This window comes from Vipera ursinii, assembly GCF_947247035.1.
Source record: "Vipera ursinii genome assembly, chromosome: 1".
Taxonomy (NCBI): Eukaryota; Metazoa; Chordata; class Lepidosauria; order Squamata; family Viperidae; genus Vipera; species Vipera ursinii.
In genome coordinates, this window is record NC_139512.1 from 68,036,993 (window position 1) to 68,060,176 (window position 23,184).

General features: G+C 40.3%; 1 protein-coding gene across 1 annotated transcript in view; it reads right to left on the reverse strand.

The window, feature by feature from the left end:
• LOC310636164 (cytosolic phospholipase A2 zeta-like) overlaps nucleotides 1-23,184 on the reverse strand; it is a gene marked incomplete at its 5' end in the record, with an annotated part of 36,499 nt that overhangs the window by 12,355 nt on the left and 960 nt on the right. Inside the window, 14 exons of the mRNA XM_083355718.1 lie at nucleotides 6,638-6,775; nucleotides 7,819-7,933; nucleotides 9,059-9,281; nucleotides 10,857-10,993; nucleotides 12,060-12,201; nucleotides 13,356-13,408; nucleotides 14,096-14,209; nucleotides 14,761-14,933; nucleotides 16,374-16,440; nucleotides 16,586-16,628; nucleotides 16,996-17,039; nucleotides 18,018-18,155; nucleotides 19,308-19,444; nucleotides 19,680-19,752. Of these exons, the coding sequence (XP_083211844.1) occupies nucleotides 6,638-6,775; nucleotides 7,819-7,933; nucleotides 9,059-9,281; nucleotides 10,857-10,993; nucleotides 12,060-12,201; nucleotides 13,356-13,408; nucleotides 14,096-14,209; nucleotides 14,761-14,933; nucleotides 16,374-16,440; nucleotides 16,586-16,628; nucleotides 16,996-17,039; nucleotides 18,018-18,155; nucleotides 19,308-19,444; nucleotides 19,680-19,752 (1,597 nt within the window). The remainder of the gene's footprint in view (nucleotides 1-6,637; nucleotides 6,776-7,818; nucleotides 7,934-9,058; nucleotides 9,282-10,856; nucleotides 10,994-12,059; nucleotides 12,202-13,355; nucleotides 13,409-14,095; nucleotides 14,210-14,760; nucleotides 14,934-16,373; nucleotides 16,441-16,585; nucleotides 16,629-16,995; nucleotides 17,040-18,017; nucleotides 18,156-19,307; nucleotides 19,445-19,679; nucleotides 19,753-23,184) is intronic.

Here is a 23,184-nt window from a genome sequence, read left to right on the forward strand (position 1 = left end):
TATGAACTGATAGTTCATCTTTCCTTCTGAAAAATGGACTGTATTTTACGTCCGGGTTGGCGTTGGGCCAACCGCTCATGACCCAGGCCATTACTCTCCTTAAGATGAGGTCCTTATTGGTTGCCTCAGCTATGTCTTTAGCAGTTAGGGGCAGATCAGGAATATCTTGTAGGGACATTACTTGTCCCACTGGGGCAGGGTCCTCCTCTGTTGTGCTAAGGGGCAATCTGCTAAGAGCGTCTGCGTGACCCATGTCCTTACCTGGTCGGTATTGGAGGGAAAATGAATATGCTGAGAGGAAAATGGACCATCTCAGCATCCTGGGAGACATAATTTGGGGAGTCTGTTTATCTGTGGTAAACAGTCCCAGCAGGGGTTTGTGGTCTGTCAGTATTGTAAAGTTCCTGCCATACAGGTAGTCGTGGAACTTTTTAACTCCTGCCACTATGGCTAAAGCTTCCCGGTCTATTTGAGCATAGTTCCGCTCTGCCTTGGTTAGTGTGCGGGAGTAGTAAGCAATGGGTCTTTGCATTCCCTGGGTGTCTAAATGGCTGATTACTGCCCCAACGCCATAAGGCGAAGCATCGCACGCCAGGTAGATTGGTCTGTTTTCTATAAAGTGGGTTACAGTTGAGCTACTGGAAAGGATGTCTTTTAAGGTCTGGAAACTCGCTTTGTGCTTGTCTTGCCAATGCCAAGGGGTCTTCTTATCTAAAAGCCTGTGCAGTGGTTCTGCAATGGCAGCCTTATGTGGCACAAAAGTGTGATAAAAATTTACCAAGCCTAGGAAGGCCTGTAGCTCAGCCTTGTTCCTTGGTTCAGGAGCCCCTTTTATTGCTTTAATTTTTTCAGGGGTAGGGTGGACTCCGCTTTTGTCAATCCTGAACCCCAAAAAATCAGTGGATTTAACCCCTATGCTACATTTTTCCTTTTTTAATTTTAATCCAGCCTTTCTAAATCTACCCAGTACCTGTTCCAGCCGCTCTACTAACATTCCTTCATCTTTTCCAGCTATTAGGACATCATCAAAGTAAGGACATACTCCAGGTATGCCCTTTAAGGTCCTCTCCATCACTTCTTGGAAGATGCCTGGAGCTGCTGCAATTCCAAATTGCAGTCTGTGGACTCGGAACGCCCCCTTGTGGGTAACAATTGTCTGTGCCTCTACAGCCTCTTTGGAAACAGTCAACTGTAAGTACGCATGCGCCAAGTCGAGCTTGGCGAAGATGGCGGCGTCCTGGATCGTGGCGAGGACCTGCTTCACCGTCGGGACCGGGTAAGCATGCTTTTTCATTCCAATGTTGAGGGTCGCCTTGTAGTCGGCGCAGATTCTCACATCCCCATTGGGTTTGAGGGGTGTGACAATCGGCGTCTCCCACAAACCGCCCTCAACAGGTTCTAAAACTCCGAGGCCTACAAGCCGGTCGAGCTCGGCCTCGATTTTTTCTTTTAAGGCAAAAGGTACCCTCCGGGCCTTTAGCCTGATTGGATTTACTGAGGGGTCTAGGTTAAAATTAATGGGGGGCCCTTTGTACTTGCCTAGAGATCCATCGAATACGTCTGCAAATTCTTTGCAGACGGATTCGAGGGTCTTATTTCTAATCACTGAATTTATTCCCCCTATCCAAATTCCCAGGGCAGGAAACCAATTAAGCCCTATTAAGCTGGTCCTATTCCCCTCCGTAACTATCAAATCTAAGACCCCCTTAAACCCCTTAAAGTTTACTCTAAGGCTGGTCTTTCCTTTTACGATTATTGGACTTTTTTGGAAGTCCATTAATTGAATATTTGTTGGACTAAGTGGAATTCTTTTTCCGCTTAGTTGTTCAATTTTCTCAAGGGTTTCAGTGGAAATTATCGACACTGAAGCCCCTGAGTCGATTTCCATTCTGCAAGGGACCCCTTGCAGAAGGACTGTGATTTTTAATTTTCCGTCCGGAAAATTGTGCCCCCTTCCCCGCCGTCTCCGATTGACTCGGGCCACCTCCCTTAGGTTTGGAAATTTCACCCGGGTTCTAGGGGTCTCCTTGCCACTAGCATTGGGGGTTACCTTACCCTCTGGCCACACATCGACTTCGTTCAGACGGGTGTCCTGAACGCGGTTTCTGCAGATGGCCTGGATGTGGCCGGTCTTGCCGCAAGCCCTGCACTTGGCGGTGCGGAATCGGCAGGAAGCGCGGGGATGGTTGCCGCCGCAGCTGCCACATCGGTTCTGGGTGTCGTTGTCGCACGGTCTGGTTGCGGTGTCCCGCCACGGTCGTTGTGCCCCGGTCGGTGGTCTTTGCGGTGTTGCGGGTTGTTGCCGGCGGCCAGGTTCAGGCCCCTCGCTTCTGAGTTGTCTTGGTGCCATCTTTCCGAATCGCCTGGAGACTTCGGCGATCTCTTCCTCCCACTGCTGATCCACCTCCCCGCAGTCCACATAGCCCTCTTGGTTAATTTCGGGTGCTGCCGCCATGCTACTGCGGGGGGGGTCGCGATACCCGGTTGACTCATACGTTAGGAGTTCGTCGAGCACTTCCTGTAAATCGCCGGTAGGTTTGGCGATTATTCTATTTTGTAATTGTTCATCACGTAAGCCCAGCACGACTCTGTCCCGAATTCTAATTTCTAAATTATCGTATTTGCAACGTACTGCGGCTTCCCTGACGGCAGCGACGAATTTCTGTATGGACTCCCCCGGTCTCTGATTTCTCTTCTCGAAGATGCGCCGCCAAAAGAGTTCGGACCTTCGGGGAGTAAAGTGAACCTTTAATTTTGCGAGGAGGTCGGCATAGGGCACGCTGGAGACTGGTTGTGGCTGGCACAGCCCGACAGCAACTCTGTAGACCAGAGTGCCGCAAATTGTCAAAAGTGCCGCCGCTTTTTTTCGGTCGTCAGTGATTCCGTTCACTAACAGGAATCCTTCGACCTGACCGATGTATTCTTCCCAATCTTCGGGGAAGTTAGGGTCGAATTCCTTCAGTGACCCGATTTGCGCCATTCGGAGAATTTTTTTCCTATTCTGCCGCGGCCGCTCGGTTGACTGTGACTCGCTCTGAATTTGCCGCCTTCACGACAATTCTTCCTAATCTCTGGTCTTCTGTCAATCCCACCTTCGTCGCCAGTTGTTTGGTTCGAATTGACGAGGACTCAGAGTGGTTAACACAGAACGAGTTTATTGAATACACAAAGTCAACTGTCAACTGTCAAATGTTGCAACCCTTTTATAGAGAAAGCGTTTGAACTGTAACCAATACAAGCAGTCTGTTTTCCCGCTCCTTGGTTGTGGCGTCCAATGATTGCACCTTATTTTCCCGCTTTAAACCTTGCAAAGCTGCACTGTGTTTGCAATCTCTTCCATGGCTTATTGCTAACTATTTACATACACAACACAACCCACTCCAGTATCTTTGCCATGAAAACCCTATGGACAGTACCAAAAGGCAAAACGATATGATGCTGGAAGATGAGCCCCTCAGGTCGGAAGGCGTCCAATATGCTACTGGGGAAGAGCAGAGGGCTAGTACTAGTAGCGCCAGAAAGAATGAAGCGACTGGGCCAAAGCCGAAAGGACGCTCAGCTGTGGATGTGTCTGGTGGTGAAAGGAAAGTCCAATGCTGTAAAGATTTTTTCTCCATAGGAACCTGGAATGTAAGATCCATGAATCAAGGAAAGCTGGACGTGGTCAAACAAGAGATGACAAGACTGAACATCGACATCTTAGGTATCAGCGAACTAAAATGGACAGGAATGGGTGAATTTAATTCAGATGACCATCAGGTATACTACTGCGGACAAGAATCCCTCAGAAGAAATGGAGTAGCCTTCATAGTCAATAAAAGAGTAGGAAAAGCAATACTGGGATACAATCCCCAAAATGACAGAATGATCTCAGTTCGAATCCAAGGCAAACCATTCAATATCACAGTAGTCCAAGTCTATGCCCCAACCACCAGTGCTGAAGAGGATGAAATTGACCGGTTCTATGAAGCCCTACAGCACCTTATAGAACTAACACCAAAAAATGATGTCCTTATCATCATGGGGGATTGGAATGCTAAAGTAGGAAGCCAAAAGATAACTGGAATAACAGGCAAGTTTGGCCTTGGAGTACAAAATTAAGCAGGGCACAGGCTGATAGAATTTTGTCAAGAGAATACGATGGTCATAGCAAACACTCTTTTCCAACAACCCAAGAGACGGCTCTACACATAGACATCACCAGATGGTCAACACAGAAATCAGATTGACTATATGCTCTGCAGCCAAAGATGGAGAAGCTCTATACAGTCAGTAAAAACAAGACCAGGAGCTGACTGTGGCTCAGACCATGAGCTTCTCCTTGCAAAGTTTAGGCTTAAACTGAAGAAAGTAGGGAAAAGCACTAGGCCACTCAGATATGAATTAAATCATATCCCTGTTGAATATACAGTAGAGGTGACAAATAGATTTAAGTAATTAGATCTGATAGACAGAGTGCCTGAAGAACTATGGACAGAGGTTCACGACATTGTACAACAGGTAGCAACCAAAACCGTCCCAAAGAAAAAGAAATGCAAGAAAGCAAAATGGCTGTCTGAGGAAGCTTTGCAAATAGCTGAGGAAAGGAGGGAAGCGAAAGGCAAGGGAGAAAAACATAGATATGCCCAATTGAATGCAGAATTCCAGAGAATAGCTAGAAGAGATAAGAATGCCTTCTTAAATGAACAGTGCAAAGAAATAGAAGAAAACAATAGAATAGGGAGGACCAGAGATCTTTTCAAGAAAATTGGAGAGATGAAGGGAACGTTTAATGCAAAAATGGGCATGATAAAGGACCAAAATGGCAGGGACCTAACAGAGGCAGAAGAGATTAAGAAGAGGTGGAAAAATTACACAGAAGAACTATACAAGAATGAGCTTAACGTCCCAGATAATCACAATGAGGTGGTCACTGACCTCGAGCCAGACATCCTAGAATGTGAAGTGAAGTGGGCCTTAGAAAAGCTGAGCAACAACAAAGCTAGTGGAGGTGACAGTATTCCAGCTGAGCTATTCAAAATCTTAAAAGATGATGCAGTAAAAGTGCTACACTCAATTTGCCAACAAATTTGGAAAGCTCAACAGTGGCCACAGGATGGGAAAAGATCAGTTTACATTCCAATTCCAAAGAAAGGCAGTGCCAAAGAATGTTCAAACTATCGCACCATTGCACTCATTTCTCATGCTAGTAAAGTCATGCTTAAAATCCTACAAGCTAGACTTCAGCAGTATGTGGATCGAGAACTACCAGAAGTACAGGCAGGATTTCGAAGAGGCAGAGGCAGAGGAACTAGAGATCAAATTGCCAACATACGCTGGATCATGGAGAAAGCTAGGGAGTTCCAGAAAAACATCTACTTCTGCTTCATTGACTATGCTAAAGCCTTTGATTGTGTGGATCATAACAAACTGTGGCAAGTTCTTAAAGAGATGGGAGTACCAGACCATCTTATTTGTCTCTTAAGAAACCTATATGCGGGTCAAGAAGCAACAGTGAGAACTGGACACGGAACCACTGATTGGTTCAAAATTGGGAAAGGAGTCCGGCAAGGCTGTATACTGTCGCCCTGCCTATTTAACTTATATGCAGAGCACATCATGAGAAAGGCAGGGCTAGATGAATCAAAAGTTGGAATTAAGATTGCCGGAAGAAATATCAACAACCTAAGATACGCAGATTATACCACTCTAATGGCAGAAAGTGAAGAAGAACTAAAGAGCCTCTTGTTGCGGGTGAAGAAGGAGAGTGCAAAACTTGGGTTGAAACTTAACATTAAGAAAACCAAGATCATGGCATCTGGCCCTCTCAATTCCTGGCAAATAGATGAGGAAGAAATGGAGGTAGTGACAGATTTTATTTTCCTGGGCTCCAAGATCACTGCAGACAGAGACTGCAGCCAAGAAATTAAAAGACGCTTGCTCCTGGGGAGGAAAGCCATGGCAAATCTAGACAGCACACTAAAAAGCAGAGACATCACCCTGTCAACAAAAGTGCGTATAGTCAAGGCTATGGTCTTCCCAGTTGCAATGTATGGCAGTGAAAGTTGGACCATAAGAAAGGCTGAGCGCCAAAGAATTGAGGCCTTTGAACTCTGGTGCTGGAGAAGACTCCTGCGAGTCCCTTGGACTGCAAGGCGATCAAACAGGTCAGTCCTAGAGCAGATCAATCCTGACTGCTCTTTAGAAGGCCAGATCCTGAAGCTAAAACTCAAATACTTTGGCCACCTAATGAGAAGGAAGGACTCACTGGAGAAGAGCCTAATGCTGGGAAAGATCGAGGGCAATAGAAGAAGGGGACGACAGAGAATGAGGTGGCTGGATGGAGTCACTGAAGCAGTAGGCGTGAGCTTAAATGGACTCCAGATGATGGTAGAGGACAGGAAGGCCTGGAGGAATGTTGTCCATAGGGTCGCGATAGGTCGGACACGACTTCGCAGCTAACAACAACAGCCCATTTTTATTAATAAAAAACCTCAAAGTACAGAAACAGCACTTTAAAACACTGTACAATAAATTTAAACAAGTTACAATGCATATAATCCCTATAAACAAAATGTTACATAGGTAACATTTTTTTCAGTTAGTTAGTAAAAAAAAAAATAACCACCTCATCACCAGCTTAAACATCTGATCTTACCTTGGAGGAAACAGATTCTGGGCTCTTCATGTTTCTCAAGCAACAGTCCCATGAAATATTTACTGCCATAGTCTTCCATGTGTATAAAAGCCCCATATTTATGAATACCAAATTCATAGGGTGTATATTCAACCCATTCTAAAGAAAGGAATGAAAGAACATTAGTTCTTAAAGTTCTTAGTCACACTACTATTTTCTTCTCCGGGACCATATATACCTTTCTAGAAAGAGTACAGAGAAAAGCAACAAAAATGATTAGAGGTCTGGAGGATAAAACATATAAGGAACGGCTGCTGGAATTGGGTATGTCTAGTTTAATGAAGAAAAGGACTAGGAGTGACATGATAGCGGTGTTCCAATATCTCAGGGGCTGCCACAAAGAAGAGGGAGTCAAGCTATTCTCCAAAGCGCACAAAGGCAGGACAAGAAGCAATGGATGGAAACTAATCAAGGAGAGAAGCAACCTAGAACTAAGGAGAAACTTCCTGACAGTTAGAACAATTAACCAGTGGAACAACCTGCCTCCAGAAGTGGTGAATGCTCCAACACTGGAGGTTTTTAAGAAGAGACTGGACAGCCATTTGTCTGAAATGATATAGGGTTTCCTGCCTGAGCAGGGGGTTGAACTAGATGACCTCCAAGGTCCCTTCCAACATCATCATCATCATCATCATCATCATCATCATCATCATCATCATCATCATCATTATTATTATTACAAGCTGGCCTGGTCTGATGGGTATTTTAATATTATCTGTATTAATTTTTATTGGAATTGGGCTGTATTATTTAATTCTTTTTTAACTTTTGTACATTGTATTTTTATTGTATTTGCCCTGTACACCGCCCTGAGTCCTTCAGGAGAAGGGCAGTATAGAAATTAAATTATTATTATTATCATCATCATCATCACCACCATTATTATTATTATTATTATTATTATTATTATTATTATTATTATTATTATTATTATTATTATTCCCACCTTTTGTTCAGGAGCTCAGCTTGATGTACTCCCGCCTCCCATTTTCCCCAAAGCAAAAACTTAGAGAATATCTTTTTGCCTCTGACTTCATTTCCACCTTTGCTTTATCCAGATGGAGAAAAATCACCTTTGTGTGGTTTCAGACTACTTTTGATTTTCGCTACCTTGCAATCCAGTTTCAATCCAATCCTCTGACCTGTAAATTCGCTGGTTTTAATATTCATCCTCACATTTTGAGCTGCATAAATAGGATAGGGGTTTTGTCCCTTTATGACTGCTTTCTGTTGGTCAGATAGCTTTGTTGGGTCCATCTGGGTAGAAACAAAGTAAAACATCACAGTCGGTTGATGCACGCTTAAGTTTTGCAAGTGAAATTCTTAACAGCGTTATACTCTGCTATACCTTCCTCAATCTTGCTGCCCTCTGATAATTATAGAAGTTTCAGTTCAACACATTAGGGTAGTGTTTCTCAACATTGGCAAGTTTAAATTGAGTGGACTTCAATTTCCAGAATTCCCCAGCCAGCATGCCAGCTGGATAATTCTGGGAATTGAAGTCCTCATCTGAAAGTTGCCATAGTTGAGAAATACTGCATTCGGGGATGCTAAGAATGAATAATACTGTAGCACCTGGCTAGAAATGAATAAATAAGTACCCATTAAACAAACCCTAATTTTTGTTAAATATTAAGAATCGTGTTACCATACTAAAAGTTAATCCATAGTTCTGCCCATTTAAATTGCCTAGATTTACATCTCCTTCACCTTTAACAGCAATTCCCACTAGTATCTAAGACGTATCATTCCTATAGAAAATAAATACTGTTCATATTTTGGTCATTTAGTTTATTGGATAGCTAATGTGTTCTCAGCCATCATAACCTTCAAACATCACATAATTAGTCCATCAATCCCCTACAGGATTAATACTATAAAATTAAACATTCAACCCCATCCTATTAAGCAATACACAATGACATACTTTCATGTTTTCTCTGCAACTTGGGACATATTCAAAAAGTATTATTCAATCAAGAAATTATAACCACTATATTTATTCTATTTATAATAATACTTCAGTATTTTTTTTAATCTATAGTGCCTTTGAGCCATTAGTGACATCTGCCAGCTACTTGGACTAGTTCAGGCAGTTTCTTGGCAAGATTTTCAGAAGTGGTTTGCCATTACCTCTGAGAGAGAAAGAGAGAGAGAGACTCAAATTCACCCAGGTGGCTTTGTGCCTAAGGCAGGAGTAGAATTCACATCTCCTTGTTTTACCCTGCTATTCTTAATCACTACACCACTATCACCACTACCTCTCTTAGTATAAAACATTTTAGTTATTACTGCAGTATTGCATTTATTTCTAGTCTTAAAGTTAGAAACAAGCTACCTCCTAATATTGTAACTCACAAATTTTAGGGTTCAAATTTTTACCTTGTTGTTTAGGATGTACTCTATGATAAGGCCCCATAAATCCACAAGGGTGGCTTTCCTTCCTATTTTCTCCAAGGCAATTAACTCCTGAAAATAGTATGCTAGTTGTTCAGCAGAAAATGCCCCAACTTTTCCACTTGTTACAATTTTCTGAGCATTGTCAATCGTATTCTGGAGATTTCTTTGGGACCAGTAAGTGTCTTTGTAGAGCATGGACATACACCTACCAAAATCATAATTTTGAATATCAGTAAAAAAAATAAGACATGGAATATCTACAACTAATTCCAATATTTAATAGGCAGTAAGTGAATTGCCTGGCATAGTTTCTCTTGCACAACATATTCCATTATGACTGGAGTAAGGTCAAATACTGCACCTCTGATTTTAGTGCTATACTGCAAGAAAGAGAAATATGTTAGGAAAAGAATTGGGTTAGGATAAATTCTAAGCTCATTTAAGCCATTGTAATAGTAAGGAGTGTGGTTTAAGCCTATTATGATAAAAAGTTTTTTTCAATGAAACATTCTCACTAAAATCTAGAGAAGAACAAAATAATTGTTTTCTCTGTAGAGTTTATATTTTAAACTCTTTCTTCCAGTACTAAACAAACCACATGAAATTACCAAATACAGTTCCTCTATTGTAGAATGCCAACTTCATGATCAGTTGGACTATTTATTATGGCTCCTCTGTCACATACCTCAAAAATAAAAGCAGATTTAGGGATTGTGCTTGCTGGGAATTCTAGAAGTTGAAATTCATACATCTTAAACTTGTCAAAGTTGGGAAACACTGCCTAAATCTCACAGTTTAAAGAGGCCTCCCAGAATTGCAATCCCCCCATTTATTACAATTTTATTGTAATTCCATATAAAAATCTTCATAGTTTAAGCCTATCCACATGGCTCACTTGACAAAACAAAAGAATAACAAAGTTGGAAGGGACCTTGGAAGTCTTCTAGTCCATCCTCCTGTTCCGGCAGGAATAACTATAACATTTCAGATAAATGTTTGTCTACTCTCTTCTTAAAAACCTCCAGTGTTGGAGCACCCACAATTTCTGGAGGCAAGTTGTTCCACTGATTAATTGTTCTGTCTGTCAGGAAATTTCTCCTTAAGTTCTATGTTGATTCTGTCCTTGATTAGTTTCCATCCATTGCTTCTTGTCTTGCCTTCTAGTGCTTTGGAAAATAGGTTGACCCCCTCTTTTTTGTGGCAGCCCCTTAGATATTGGAACACTGCTGTCATGTCACCCCTGGTCCTTTGCTTCACTGGACTAGCCATGCTTAATACCTGCAACCGTTCTTCATAGGTTTTAGCCTCTAGTCCCCTGATCGTCTTTGTTGTTCTTCTCTGCCCTCTTTTTAGAGTTTCAACATCTTTTTCATATCGTGGCAACCAAAACTGGATGCAATATTCCAAGCACAGACTTACCAAGGCCTTATAAAGTGATTAAGAGAGGATTTGTTTCTGCATGCAGTTATAACCTCCATTCAAAGAAGGCCCATCCTCGTTCTGTTTTGGTGTTGTACATCTCAGCAGCATTCTTGCCAAGTTCAACCTTATTCTGTTCACACTTGCCAGATACAGTCTTTACATTTTCCAATAGCTTAAGTGCTACACCATGTCTAACAGGCTACGTCATAACAGTTAAGCCAATTACTAAGTGACAAGAATCAAGGTCATCTCTTCCTATTGTAACCATGAAGGTGTCAACATCAAACTATGATAGCAAATCTTATCTAAACAGACATTTAACCCAGGTTGGAAGGGACAGAGATTTTGGGTTACATACCATGTAGACCCCGAAATGCCACTAAAATAAGTGAGGATATCTAAGAGACCCAGCTGTTGTAGACCAGACAGGCTGCCAAAACAACTGGTCATTGCTCTCATCCCTCCTCCAGAAGCTACTACAGCCACTATAGGAACCTAGAAAAATGAAGAGATGTTCTTAAGACAGGGAGAAGTGGTCCTTTGTCTCTCTCTTTTTTCTTTAGATGATACATTTACAGGTAGTCTTTGATTTACAACCATTTGTTTAACAATCATTCAAAGTTACGACAGTGCTGAAAAAAGAGACTTATGCCTGGTTCTTGCAGTCTGCCTACTGTTGTAACATCGTCTTGATGACATGAGCAAACTTTGAGCACTTGGCAACTAATATGTATTAATGGATATGAGATAGGCATAAATAAATAAATGACAGTTGCAGTGTCTCGGGATTATGTGATTGCCATTTGTGACCCTACCAGGAGACTACTGAGAAGCAAATCACATGGGTATTGTGCATCAAGCAATGAGGGAAACCCCTATGTGATTTGCTTAACAATCATGGCAAAAAAGTCATAAAATCAGATGTGACTCACTTAATTACCATATGGCTTAGCAATGGAAGTACCAGTCCCCATTGTGATAAGTCAAGGAGTACCTGGATGTATCTTTTCTAATGTTATCTTACAGGGGGGGGACAAAAAAAAATAAAATGAGAACAAGAAGAAAGCATTTGTTCCACAGCATTTTCTTCCTTAAAAATAAATTTTGCATTGTTAAAATAACTGTGAATTTAGCTAGGATTTCTTGGGCTCAGCTAATTTAACTAGTCAAGGAGGGATTCAGTTTCTCTTTGTGCTCCCATTGCTCCCAATGCTGCCTGAGAAATCCTGGGTTTTGGATCAACAGATTTTAAAGTTGCCAAATTTAACAAAACATTGCCTGAGGATGTCAATTCCAGCTAATCAAGGAAAAAGATCAGACTTGTGTTTTTTTTTCCAAAATTGAACATGTTCTCCGTTCCTCAAGTTAAAACTTTGAGAGGATAAAAAGAAAGCTTTGTTGACCCCTGAACAAGAACTGCATCATAGAGAATAAAACTAAATAATGATGATGATGATAATGATGATGATGTTGGAAGGGAACTTAGAGCTCATATACCAGTAGTCCACCCCCCTGCTCAGGCAGGAAACCCTATACCATTTCAGACAAATGGGTTTTGTACCTCTTCTTTCCAGGGTGGCACCCTCAGTTTTAATACCTTCTTTAAAGCACGAGAAACAATAGTCTTTCTCCTTGCCAAAAATTCTTGCTCTCCCTTAGAAAGTTTAAAGCCAATACGTACATCCATATCAATAGGATGGTTCCTAGAAAGGAGGGGGGGAAAGAATAAAAGAATCCAGATTTTACCCTTCCATTTAATTGACTTTAGTGTATAGTGAAAAATCAACTGCACATCATTATTCTTTGTTTTAACCAGCAGGCGCATATTTTTTCCCTAAATCCATAATATTGAAAGTCAGCTTATTCCATTATATATTCCATTATAATGTAAATTAAGGTAATATAAAATCTCCTTCAGGTCAAACTCACTCCTGGTGTCTTCATGAATACATCCATGTGGCTTTCCTGGAAATGTTTTACCACATCCTTCTTCTGGAATATTTTTTTTTTCAATTTCCCGCTCTAACTTACAACCCTGGTATCCCTTTCTTCAACACAGATATTTTAATTGGTACTTGATCTTATGTATAATAGTGAATCTTGATTTTCAGAAATATTGTCTGTTGTACACACCTTTCTTCAGCTTTCACAGTCAGATCCAAAACGTGACCCTGGAAGAAGTAGAATCCTACTAAATTTACTAATGCAAAATATAATGTTTAACTTTATTTTGGTATTAAGAAAACTCCCTTGCTCTTTTTCTAACTCTGTTATGATCCAAACCTTCATACTAATGTGTTTGTTAAAACAGGAAGCATTAAGTGAAAATATTCCTTTTCTTTACATTGTTTGCTAAAAAGGGTCTATAGACTTTCACATAGACAACACTTTAATTCTTTAACATCTCATAATACAATTATTGGTACAAATCACTTGTCCTCATTTACCACCATTCCAGAGTCAAGAGCTGGCCAATATAATAGAGGTACATTATTGTTGTGGAAAGGGACGCGGTGGCTCAGTGGGTTAGGACGCTGAGCTTGTCGATCAGAAGGTCGGCAGTTTGGCGGGTCGAATCCTGAGTGCCGCATAGCAGAGTGAGCGCCTGTTACTCGTCCCAGCTTCTGCCAACCTAGCAGTTCGAAAGTACATAAAAATGCAAGTAGAAAAATAGGGACCACTACGGTGGGAAGGTAACAGCGTTCAGTGCGCCTTTGGTGTCTAGTCATGCCGGCCACATGACCACGGAGACGTCCTCGGACAAGCGCTGGCTCTTCGGCTTTGAAACGGAGATGAGCACCGACCCCTAGAGTTGGAAACGACTAGCACGCATGTGCGGGGGAACCTTTACCTTTACCTATTGTTGTGGGGAAAGCCAGAGGCAGGAATATGTTTGCTGCTTTGAATTGGCTAAAATTATAAAAAGCATGATTAAAAAAACCCCCTAGTGATAACAATAATATGGAATTCCAAGCTGCGTAGAGAGAAAAAAAGGAGAACAAAAATAAAAAATTAAACTTTGTTATCAATTAATTACCAATTAATAAAGTAAGACAATAAGTATGCAATAATAAGAAAAAATAGAGAGCCAGTTTAGTGTGGTAGTTAAGGTATCAGGGTAGAAGCCAGGAGATGGTGAGTTCTAGTCCCATCTGAGACATAAAGCCAGCTAGGTGACCTTGGGCCAGTCACTTTCTTTCAACCCTGGGAAGGCGGCAATAGCAAGCCATTCCTGTAAAACCTTGTGATGAAGGCTTTGGGGGCTTATCCAGGCAGTTTCTGAGAATCAGATATAATTGAATAGAAGGGGGGAAATGGACTGAAAGAGAAAATATATACAAACCTCTTGAATAAATGTTTGATTGCACATATTACAAAGATATCAATATAAAATGAATAGAATGCTAAGTAAAAAGAACCAAAGTTTGTTTACTGGAATGAGATGAAATATAATGGAGGAATGTCCTCTCTCTGAGATGCTGAAGTCTGAGAATATGTGATATAAAAAAGTACTTTTCCCAGCAACATTGTACACTACAGTCAGCACCAGCTTTTATGTCATGCCTATCATTTTGACACAAAGACTTAAACATTTACCCTTCCTAGAGGTACAGTCAGTTCAATTTCCTTTCCAAGAGGGAGTTCGGAGACTGGAATAATTGCATTCCCAACCATTGACGTCTTCACCTCTAAATCCTCACTCCATCCTTCCTAGGAACCAAGCAAAGTTGCTGTAAATCATATTATACAAAGTTACATACATGCCAGCAGGAAGTCCATCCAAAAAGAGGAAAATGGGAATGCAAACTTTAGCAGAAGGCCAATGTCAGCAGCAAAATGCCTGGGATGCCTAGAACACAAGCATTGGTTCTTCTCATGAGCTACTGCTTCTACTGCCCATCCAAAATTTTTACAGATGCAGGGGATTTTTTGGTTTCTTTAAAATTATTCCAGGTGGATCAGGGACCACTGAGAAATAATGATAACTAGTTCTCAGTTATGGGGTTACACCACTTAACTTTATTATGGGTTCATTTAAAAATATTTTCAGGACTCAGTGAAATAAAATTGCATGTTTAAGGCAGAGTTAATAGGTATCTTTTAAAAGCCACTGCTGGCAGATCAATTTACTTATTTTCCCCTTATGAATCTGTATCAAATTTATGTTTAATTATTATGTGGCCATTATATATGCCCATTTGTTGAAATGGGGATGCTTGCTCTAATAACTGAGGCTCTAGCAAGCAAATGCACCATCTTACCTCTAGTATTGCTATGGTTTGTAACAATTTCAGGTTCAGGTGAGAAGACACTTCTTTGTTCACATGAAAGATAAATGGAATCTCCTCCTGATTTTCTTCTAAATTTACTCCACAGAACGTCGTTAACTGATTTTCAAAGGACCCTGGTACTGATAAGTTAATTTGGCAATTGTCTAAAAGTGAAAAGAAGCATTTAAACCAACTGGCTTTTAGGAACACCATAAAAACATGGTAGTCCCAAAGGTGTTTTTTCAAGAGGCAACTGAACTTTCCTATTTTTCTTTGAAGATGTTTTGCTTTTCATCCAAGAAGCTTCTTCAGCTCTGACTGCTCTGACAGCTCTGGGATGAGAAGCAACACATCTTCAAAGAGAAACAAGAAAGTCCAGCTGCCTCTTGAAAAAGCAACTTTGGGACAACCATGACCTGGATGACTGAGAATCTCCATAGACATAAAAACATGACTTTTCCACAGAACCTTAGAAACAGAATGTTTATAAGTCAACCGTCTTGTCTGGTGATAGAGGAGATGGTGGTGGTGGTAGTGGTGTGTGTGTGTGTGTGTGTGTGTGTGTGTGTGTGTGTGTGTGTGTGTGTAAATAATGAGTGTTCCTCGAGTGCCAAAGGTATTGTGTTTACAATGTAATGCAAGTTTAATGAATTATTGCTTTGTTGTTATGTTCCTTTGATTGGTTATAACAAGAGTTAAGGTACTCAGACACCTTTGGGGACTGGACAGGCATTTAAGTTCTAGCCAACAAATACATTTTCTGCTGAAGAAATAATTCCTTATTGAAGTAACCTGAACATAAGAACTGAACAATACTAAGCAAAAGCAGGGTATTAAGAAAATCCAGACTATTATTTTTCCCATACATGAGCCTATTTTCAACATTTTTAAAGAAAATCTATCTCTCTCGAAAAATTGTACTGTATCACCTGAAACAATTCTAAGCAAACTGTACCCTGTTACAGTAAGCAAATATTTTCCCTTTCAAAACTATAAGGCAGCAGAGACTTCGGCTGATTAGTATAATATGAAATAAATCAGAAAATCAGAAGTCAAAGAACTGGGGGGGGAACAAGAGCAGCAGCCCATCAAACACAATCTGTAGAGTCTCTTCTTAAGAAACAAAGTTCCTGGCTAAAGACACTCTTTGGGAATTTAGTTTAGGATTTTCAGAATTTTAGCTAAGAATGCCAGCCTGGGAAACGTCACTGTGGCACAAACAACAAAGTAAAAACTCCAGAACAGGGCAGCAAAAATCCCAGCAACATAACAGCAAAGAAGCAAATTTTTGCCACCCAGATCTAGGAGCCCTAAAGAAGACCAGTTTAAGTCTTGCAGGTTTGCTTTCCATTGGTTATGGGGCCTGGAGCAAAGACACAGCTTAATAATTGACTTTCTAGAGATAAAACTTTCTGTAATAATTATTGTGCAATACCACAGTGTATCTGTACCATATATACCTCTGTACCTTCAGAGATTAGTACATGTGAAAAATATGTACTTGATTAACCATATTTGTTTCACTCATATTAGCACTAGGTTTATGAGACAGGGGAAGTTGGGATTGCCTTCTTTCCAAGATCTGTGGTTAACAAAGGACCTACCCTTTATCATCCATGGGGCCATCTTACTTTTATTGATAGATCCTTTAATACACAGACAAGGTTGTGCCTACATGAAAAAAACAAAAAAACAAAAAATGGGAAATGGCCATGCAAATGTGTTAATTATTCTTTTATTTTTAGGGTTAAAAATATATTTAAAAATCATTTATCTATTAAGAGTCTCAATAACCATTATTATTCTCTTTACTCACCACAAGAACTCCATTAGTAATGACCCTAGAGGAAGGATGCTTGCTGTTGAAATAAAAATACTTGCTTAATTTTCTGATTATATAAATAAAAAACAGTACAATTAAAATAATAACATTCCATAAGTACATAAACTGTAAAAATTGCAGTTCTAGTCCAAAAATATAAAAATAGTCGGAATAAATGGTATTACATTAGAAAGGCTTTGGAGAGGTTTTCAAGATTCTGTTAATAAACTTTACAAAAAAAGCATTCATGAAATTCCTGTAATGTCTGTTTCTCAATCTGGCTACCATGAAGAGCTGACAAATAACTGTGGTGCTCCAATAATAGCTTAGGTTTAAATGGAACATGAATTAAAGAATATGTCTGCATATTATTACATCATGATGGAGGAAAGGAAACACCTCACCATTTTTCCAATGAAAATTCAACATCCAGTTCTGCTCTTTGCTCCTTGAACGGTGAGACAAAAGTTAAGTTAAAACAGTGTCAAGATATTCACAGCTACACAAATGCTTATGCATGTCTCTGCTTCCTTAATTAATTTTTACTATAGTTCTGTCTATATCAGTGTTAACTAAATCAAATAAATAGGTATTTATTCTATCAATGTAGTTGTTCACAACTTAATTTCTTGTGCTGTCATACACTACACTACTTAATTAGCATCTTGTGACTAATTCATACCATATAGCTTATTTCAAAACAAAAACAAAAAAAGAAAAATCACATCATCTTCTATTGAAAATATTGAGTGTTTTTCCAGATGTTGCAATAAGTGAATAATGTGCTCCAACACTCCTCAAGAACACCAGGTTGACAAATTAAACTTGTCTGGCTCACAAATAAGAGTTCAGCTATTTAGAATGATGTTTCATTATAGTGAAAATGGGTTCATTATAGGTATAAAATGGGTTACCATGTTGTGATCTATAAAAGCATAGATCCCGGGAATCTGAAAAATGTAGCATTACTACCCTTTTTTATTTAACCTCACTCAGAAGGAAGTCCTAACCTCAAATTAACATATTAAGAATGACAACGGACAGATAGTAACTGATTTCAAGAACAAATGTGGAAGGAATATATGGAAAGTCTGTACTATAGAAATATCAATATCTGAGATACTTTAGAACAGGGGTCCCCAACCCCCAGTCCGTGGACTAGGGCTGCGGAATGCCAGCAACCGGTCCACACAAACAAGGAAAAACCCATCCACAGAATGCAGGCAGCACACAAAACCACACCCCCTCTGGTCCGTGGAAAACCTCTCTCCACATAACCAGTTCCCGGTGCCCAAAAGGTTGGGGACCTCTACTTTAGAAGACATTACCTGGTTACCACTCTCTAGTATTTTAATATCAAGTTAAAACGAAACTCAAGTCATTACCAAATGAGAAGGCTAAATACCTATATAAAAGAATATCTCACCTCAGAATTTAGCACAAATGTATGTGTCAGATTCTGTCCTGGGGCAATATTGCTTAGGTCAAAAGCAACAGAAGTATCATAACTGTTCAGACTGCTCAGCAAAATGCCTCTGTTGTAGAATGATAACTCCAGAATATTCTGCAAAGTGCAAATGAGAGCCTATTTTAACAAGTAACAAATGTATTCATGTTTAAACCATTGTCCATTGTACTCCTTTCCTGTCCTTGCTCAGAGGCTCTGTTAGTGTTGCTGTTATCACATTTCAAACACATGCAAGCTACGGAGATTTTCTCAGTAAAGATACCTTTTCCTACACACAGTGGTGGGATTCAGCCAGTTCGCACCAGTTCGGCAGAACCAGTAGCTAATTTTTTTTTGTTGCTCAGGCCCAGAATGGACTTCCAGAAGTGGCATCCACACAGAGAACCGGCTGTTCACATATCTGAATCCCACCACTGCCTACACATCATACTTTTTCACTCTTTTTAAAGCCTTTCTTTTGCAATATCTGCCTTTCAGGAAAAGAGTCAATTTGCTTAAAAGTAAAAGAGTGACAGAGCCAAATCATATGCTATGAAACATCTGATGAGTTTAGGCACCTGGTAACATTTATTCATAGCTGTTTCATTGTATATTGAACTCTTTCAACTTAGCAGTTAGTCATTTTTGACACTGGCAGACAGAGCTGGTGGTTCATCAGCTCATTTGTCTTTCAGTTTGCTACACCTTTACCCACACATAGACCTACAGTAAATGCATCAAAATTCTTCTCCAACTGAAGAAAAATGATTTTAAGTACACCTTGGATTAATATCAAACTTTCATCCTTATTAGTGGTGAAAGGAACAGGAGCATGATTATCACATGGTGACCAACTACCACTGCACGTAACAGATAGTCTGACAGAAAGCTATTCAAAAGATACATCCAGCTGGGTTAGTGACCATGGGCAAATTTGATGGACTGGGCAGTGAAAGTTTGTCATTTCCCTAAACACTGGTGTTCAAATCAGTCATTAAAGCAAAGGTGCTTGTGAATTAGTTCTAATCTAAATATTATCCGATTTTTCAGTGCTATGTTTTCTGTATTTTCATTCAGAATGTTACGCAGAAGTGAAAATCTCAGCTGGCTACCTTGTTCATCATAGTTTTGTAGCAGAGTTTGAAGAGTTTGAAAAAAAACATTTTTGCCACATTTTTGTCGTATGATATAGCTGAGTAGACCTTGTGTGACAAAGCTTTGCTCCTCTGGGCTGATATAAATAATGGGAGTGAAAAAGAACAAGCTCACCTTTACAGCACTATGGATTCGGTATTGGAAAGTTTCATTCCATTCAGGATCACTGCTGTTATAGACAACTGGAGTTCTTTTTATTAATGGAGATGCCGTAGGAAGTTTCAAGGCCACATAACAATCTGATTTAGACACTATAGTAATCAGAAAAAAATGCAAGGATAGAAAAAGCCTAAAAAAGCTATTTTTCTTCATCTATCAACAGTATTTTGTAGCCTCTTTCAACTCAGTAGTTACGAAGAGAGATCAAGGCCAAAATCCTAAACTACAATACAACCAATACCGTAATGAATTGGTGTGCTGTGAAGAATAATTATCATTTATATCTTGAACAACATAATCCACAACCAATTTAAATAGATTACTTACATATATCTAGGCCATGGATGTTTCTGGCTCTCAAGATTTTTACTGTGAGATTATAGTAAGGATGCACCTCAAACTGAAACAAGATAAATAATTTATTTTAATTTATATGATGTTTTCCCTGGTGAGCTAAACATCAATAACAACATTTATTAAAAAGGCTAAAATAATTTCTGGTGATATTATCTGTATATTAAAATTTTGGACAAGCAGTGATCATGTATCCTAGCAAAAGATGTTACATATGTGCATAAGCGTAGTCAGTAGCATATGCCTTTTTAAAAATATCAAACATGCAAAGAAACAAAAATAAGTCCAAAATATCTGTATTACATCCAGAAATGCCAACTTTGCAACCAATATTTCTCATCCATAACTATGGCACCCTAAGGATACCTGCATACATGCAAATGCTTCTCTGGGATCAGTAACGCAGCAGGGTTGCTTTTTCCTTCCAGTAACATATACCTAAAACCAGTTTATTGCATTTGGCAATTGTACTAAAAAAAATCTCATTGTCAACCAATATAATTCATTTAATTTGAAATCAAGTGAAAAATTGATTTAAATTATTTTATTAAAACAAATTAACAGCAATTCTTTTATAAGAAGTTGCCTCAAACAAAATGAGTTTGACATGCCTGCTCTTGATAGTTGAATGCTCCAAAATAAATTCTAGACCAGGCCTGTACATGCAGCCTACCAAGCAACCTTGGACAGAGCACAGACTTTAAAAAAAGTAATAAAATCACCACCACTGCCCTGAAAGTCATGTTGCCTAGTGCCTCCATGGCTTACCATGACCACAAGCTCCAACACTGTAGATGCTCCTCTAGTCACCAAATCATTGATTAGCCCACCAGCATTCCTTTGCAGACCACAAAGATTTTTAATTTATCAGTGTGGGCCTTTCCCTTCTACAAGTTGCACAGATCTCTTCTAGATTTTCCTCTTGCCTTTCCAAGTCTGTCATTGAGCAAGAATTGACTTTGTAGGGAAGCATATAATCATTTGATGTATATTTAACGTATGTTCTACCTTTATTTACCAATTATATAATATTTGTATGCAATCCACATGGCGAGGTTTAATAATAATAATAATAAGTTGGAAGGGACCTTGGACGTCATCTAGTCCAACCCCCTGCTCAGGCAGGAAAACCTATACCATTTCAGACAAATGGCTGGCCAGTCTCTTCTTAAAAACTTCCAGTGTTGGAGCATTCACCACTTCTGGAGGCAGGTTGTTCCACTGGTTAATTGTTCTAACTGTCAGGAAGTTTCTCCTTAGTTCTAGGTTGCTTCTCTCCTTGACTAGTTTCCATCTATTGCTTCTTGTCCAGCTTTCAGGTGCTTTGGAGAATAGCTTGACTCCCTCTTCTTTGTGGCAGCCCCTGAGATATTGGAACACTGCTATCATGACATCCCTCACCCTTCTCTTCATTAAACTACACATACCCAATTCCAGCAACCATTCCCTATATGTTTTAGTCTCCAGTCCCCCAATCATCTTTGTTGCTCTTCTCTGTACTCTTTCTAGAATCTCGACATCTTTTTTACATCGTGGTAACCAAAACTGGATGCAGTATTCCAGGTGTGGCCTTATTCCAGGTGTGGCATTGTAAAGTGGTATTAGTACTTCACGTGATCTTGATTCTATCCCTCTGTTAATGCAGCCTAGCACTGTGTTGGCTTTTTTGGCAGCTGCATCACACTGCTGGTTCATATTTAAGTGATTGTCCACTAGGACTCTGAGATCTCTCTCACAGTTACTACTATTGAGCAAGGTACCACCTATACTATACCTGTGCATTTGATTTTTCCTGCCTAAATGTAGAACCTTACTTTTTTCACAACTGAATTTCATTTTGTTAGATAGCGCCCAGTGTTCAAGTCTGTCCATATATTCCTGTATCTTAAGCCTATCTTCTGGAGTATTGGCTATTCCTGCCAGCTTGGTGTCATCTGCAAATTTGATGAGTTCCCCATCTATCCCCTCATCCAAATCGTTGATGAAGATGTTGAAGAGCACTGGGCCCAGAACAGAGCCCTGGGGCACCCCACTACACACTTCCTTCCATGTAGATTTTTATTTTTATTTATTTTTTTTTATTCCATTTATATCCCGCCCTTCTCCGAAGACTCAGGGCGGCTTACAAGCTTAGCAGTAGCCTTCATTCTATGTATATGCCTGCTTATTAGGGCTTTCACACACACCCCAAGCGGCATTATTACAAAGTCAGCTGAATTGCCCCCAACAATCTGGGTCCTCATTTTACCTACCTCGGAAGGATGGAAGGCTGAGTCAACCTTGAAAGATGCAGTTCCATTGAGGACCACACGCTGAGTACGGCCTGTCAGCCAGCTACAAATCCATCTGGTGGTGATGCTATCTAACCCACATTTTTCTATCTTATCAAGTAGTAGGTTGTGATCTACTTTATCAAATGCCTTACTGAAGTCCAAGTAAATTATATCTACAGCATTCCTCTGGTCCACTAGTTTTGTCACTTGGTCAAAGAATGCAATAAGATTTGTCTGGCATGTTCTGTTTTTGACAAACCCATGTTGGCTTTTAGTGATAACTTTGTTTGCATCAAGGTGTTCGCTGATTTGTTGTTTGATTATCTTTTCCAGAATCTTCCCAGGTATTGAGGTCAGGCTGATAGGTCTGTAGTTTCCTGGATCTATTTTTTTCCCTTTTTTGAATATGGGAACTACATATTGGGGCAATTTACAATAGAAAAATATATATATATTTAAAATCATAAGATTAAAACATAAAAGCAGGGCTTTTTTTCTCATAGAACACTCAGAATGGCGTTCCGGCACCTTTTTTTGCACACAAAAAAAAAGCTTTTCCACAAGCTATGCTACTCCCTCTATTGGCTTTCAAAAGCCTATTGGCTTTCGAAAGCCAATAGGAATTGCTGCTGAGCGCACCAAAAGACCTGGCTAGCAAACGTTGCACCAGCTAGTGAAAGCAAGTAGGCAGGAACTTTGCATCCCTCTCTGCTGCCCAACTACACCATCTCAACTAGGTAAGTAAGAGAGGACAAGGAGTGGAAGGTGGGTTCTACGGAGTCCATGTGCACTCCATCCTTGTGCTCACCCATGTCAGCCAGGCTGGTGGCCTACCTGGTGCTGGACCTGCCCCACTGTTGCCTTGCCCTGTGTGCATAAGTGGCCGCCCTGCATCGCCTGGCCTGCACTGCCTCCACTGCCCGCCCCGCATAGCCCCACCATATAGAGCAGGCCCTGCTGCTCCCACAGCACCAGCTGTGCCGGCTCTGGCCCCAGGGGGAGCCTGCCGCCAAAACCCCTCGCACCCGTGACCATAGCAGCACCGCCCCACCCGACTCACCCCCACCTCCTGCACCCGCCAAGATGAGAGTTCCAGCACTTTTTTTAGAAAAAAAGCACTGCTGGTTACAGTATTGTGTAAAGAAGGTATAGAGTAGACAATCTGATATCCTCCAGATAACTCTGACCTGATCCCCATCATCAAG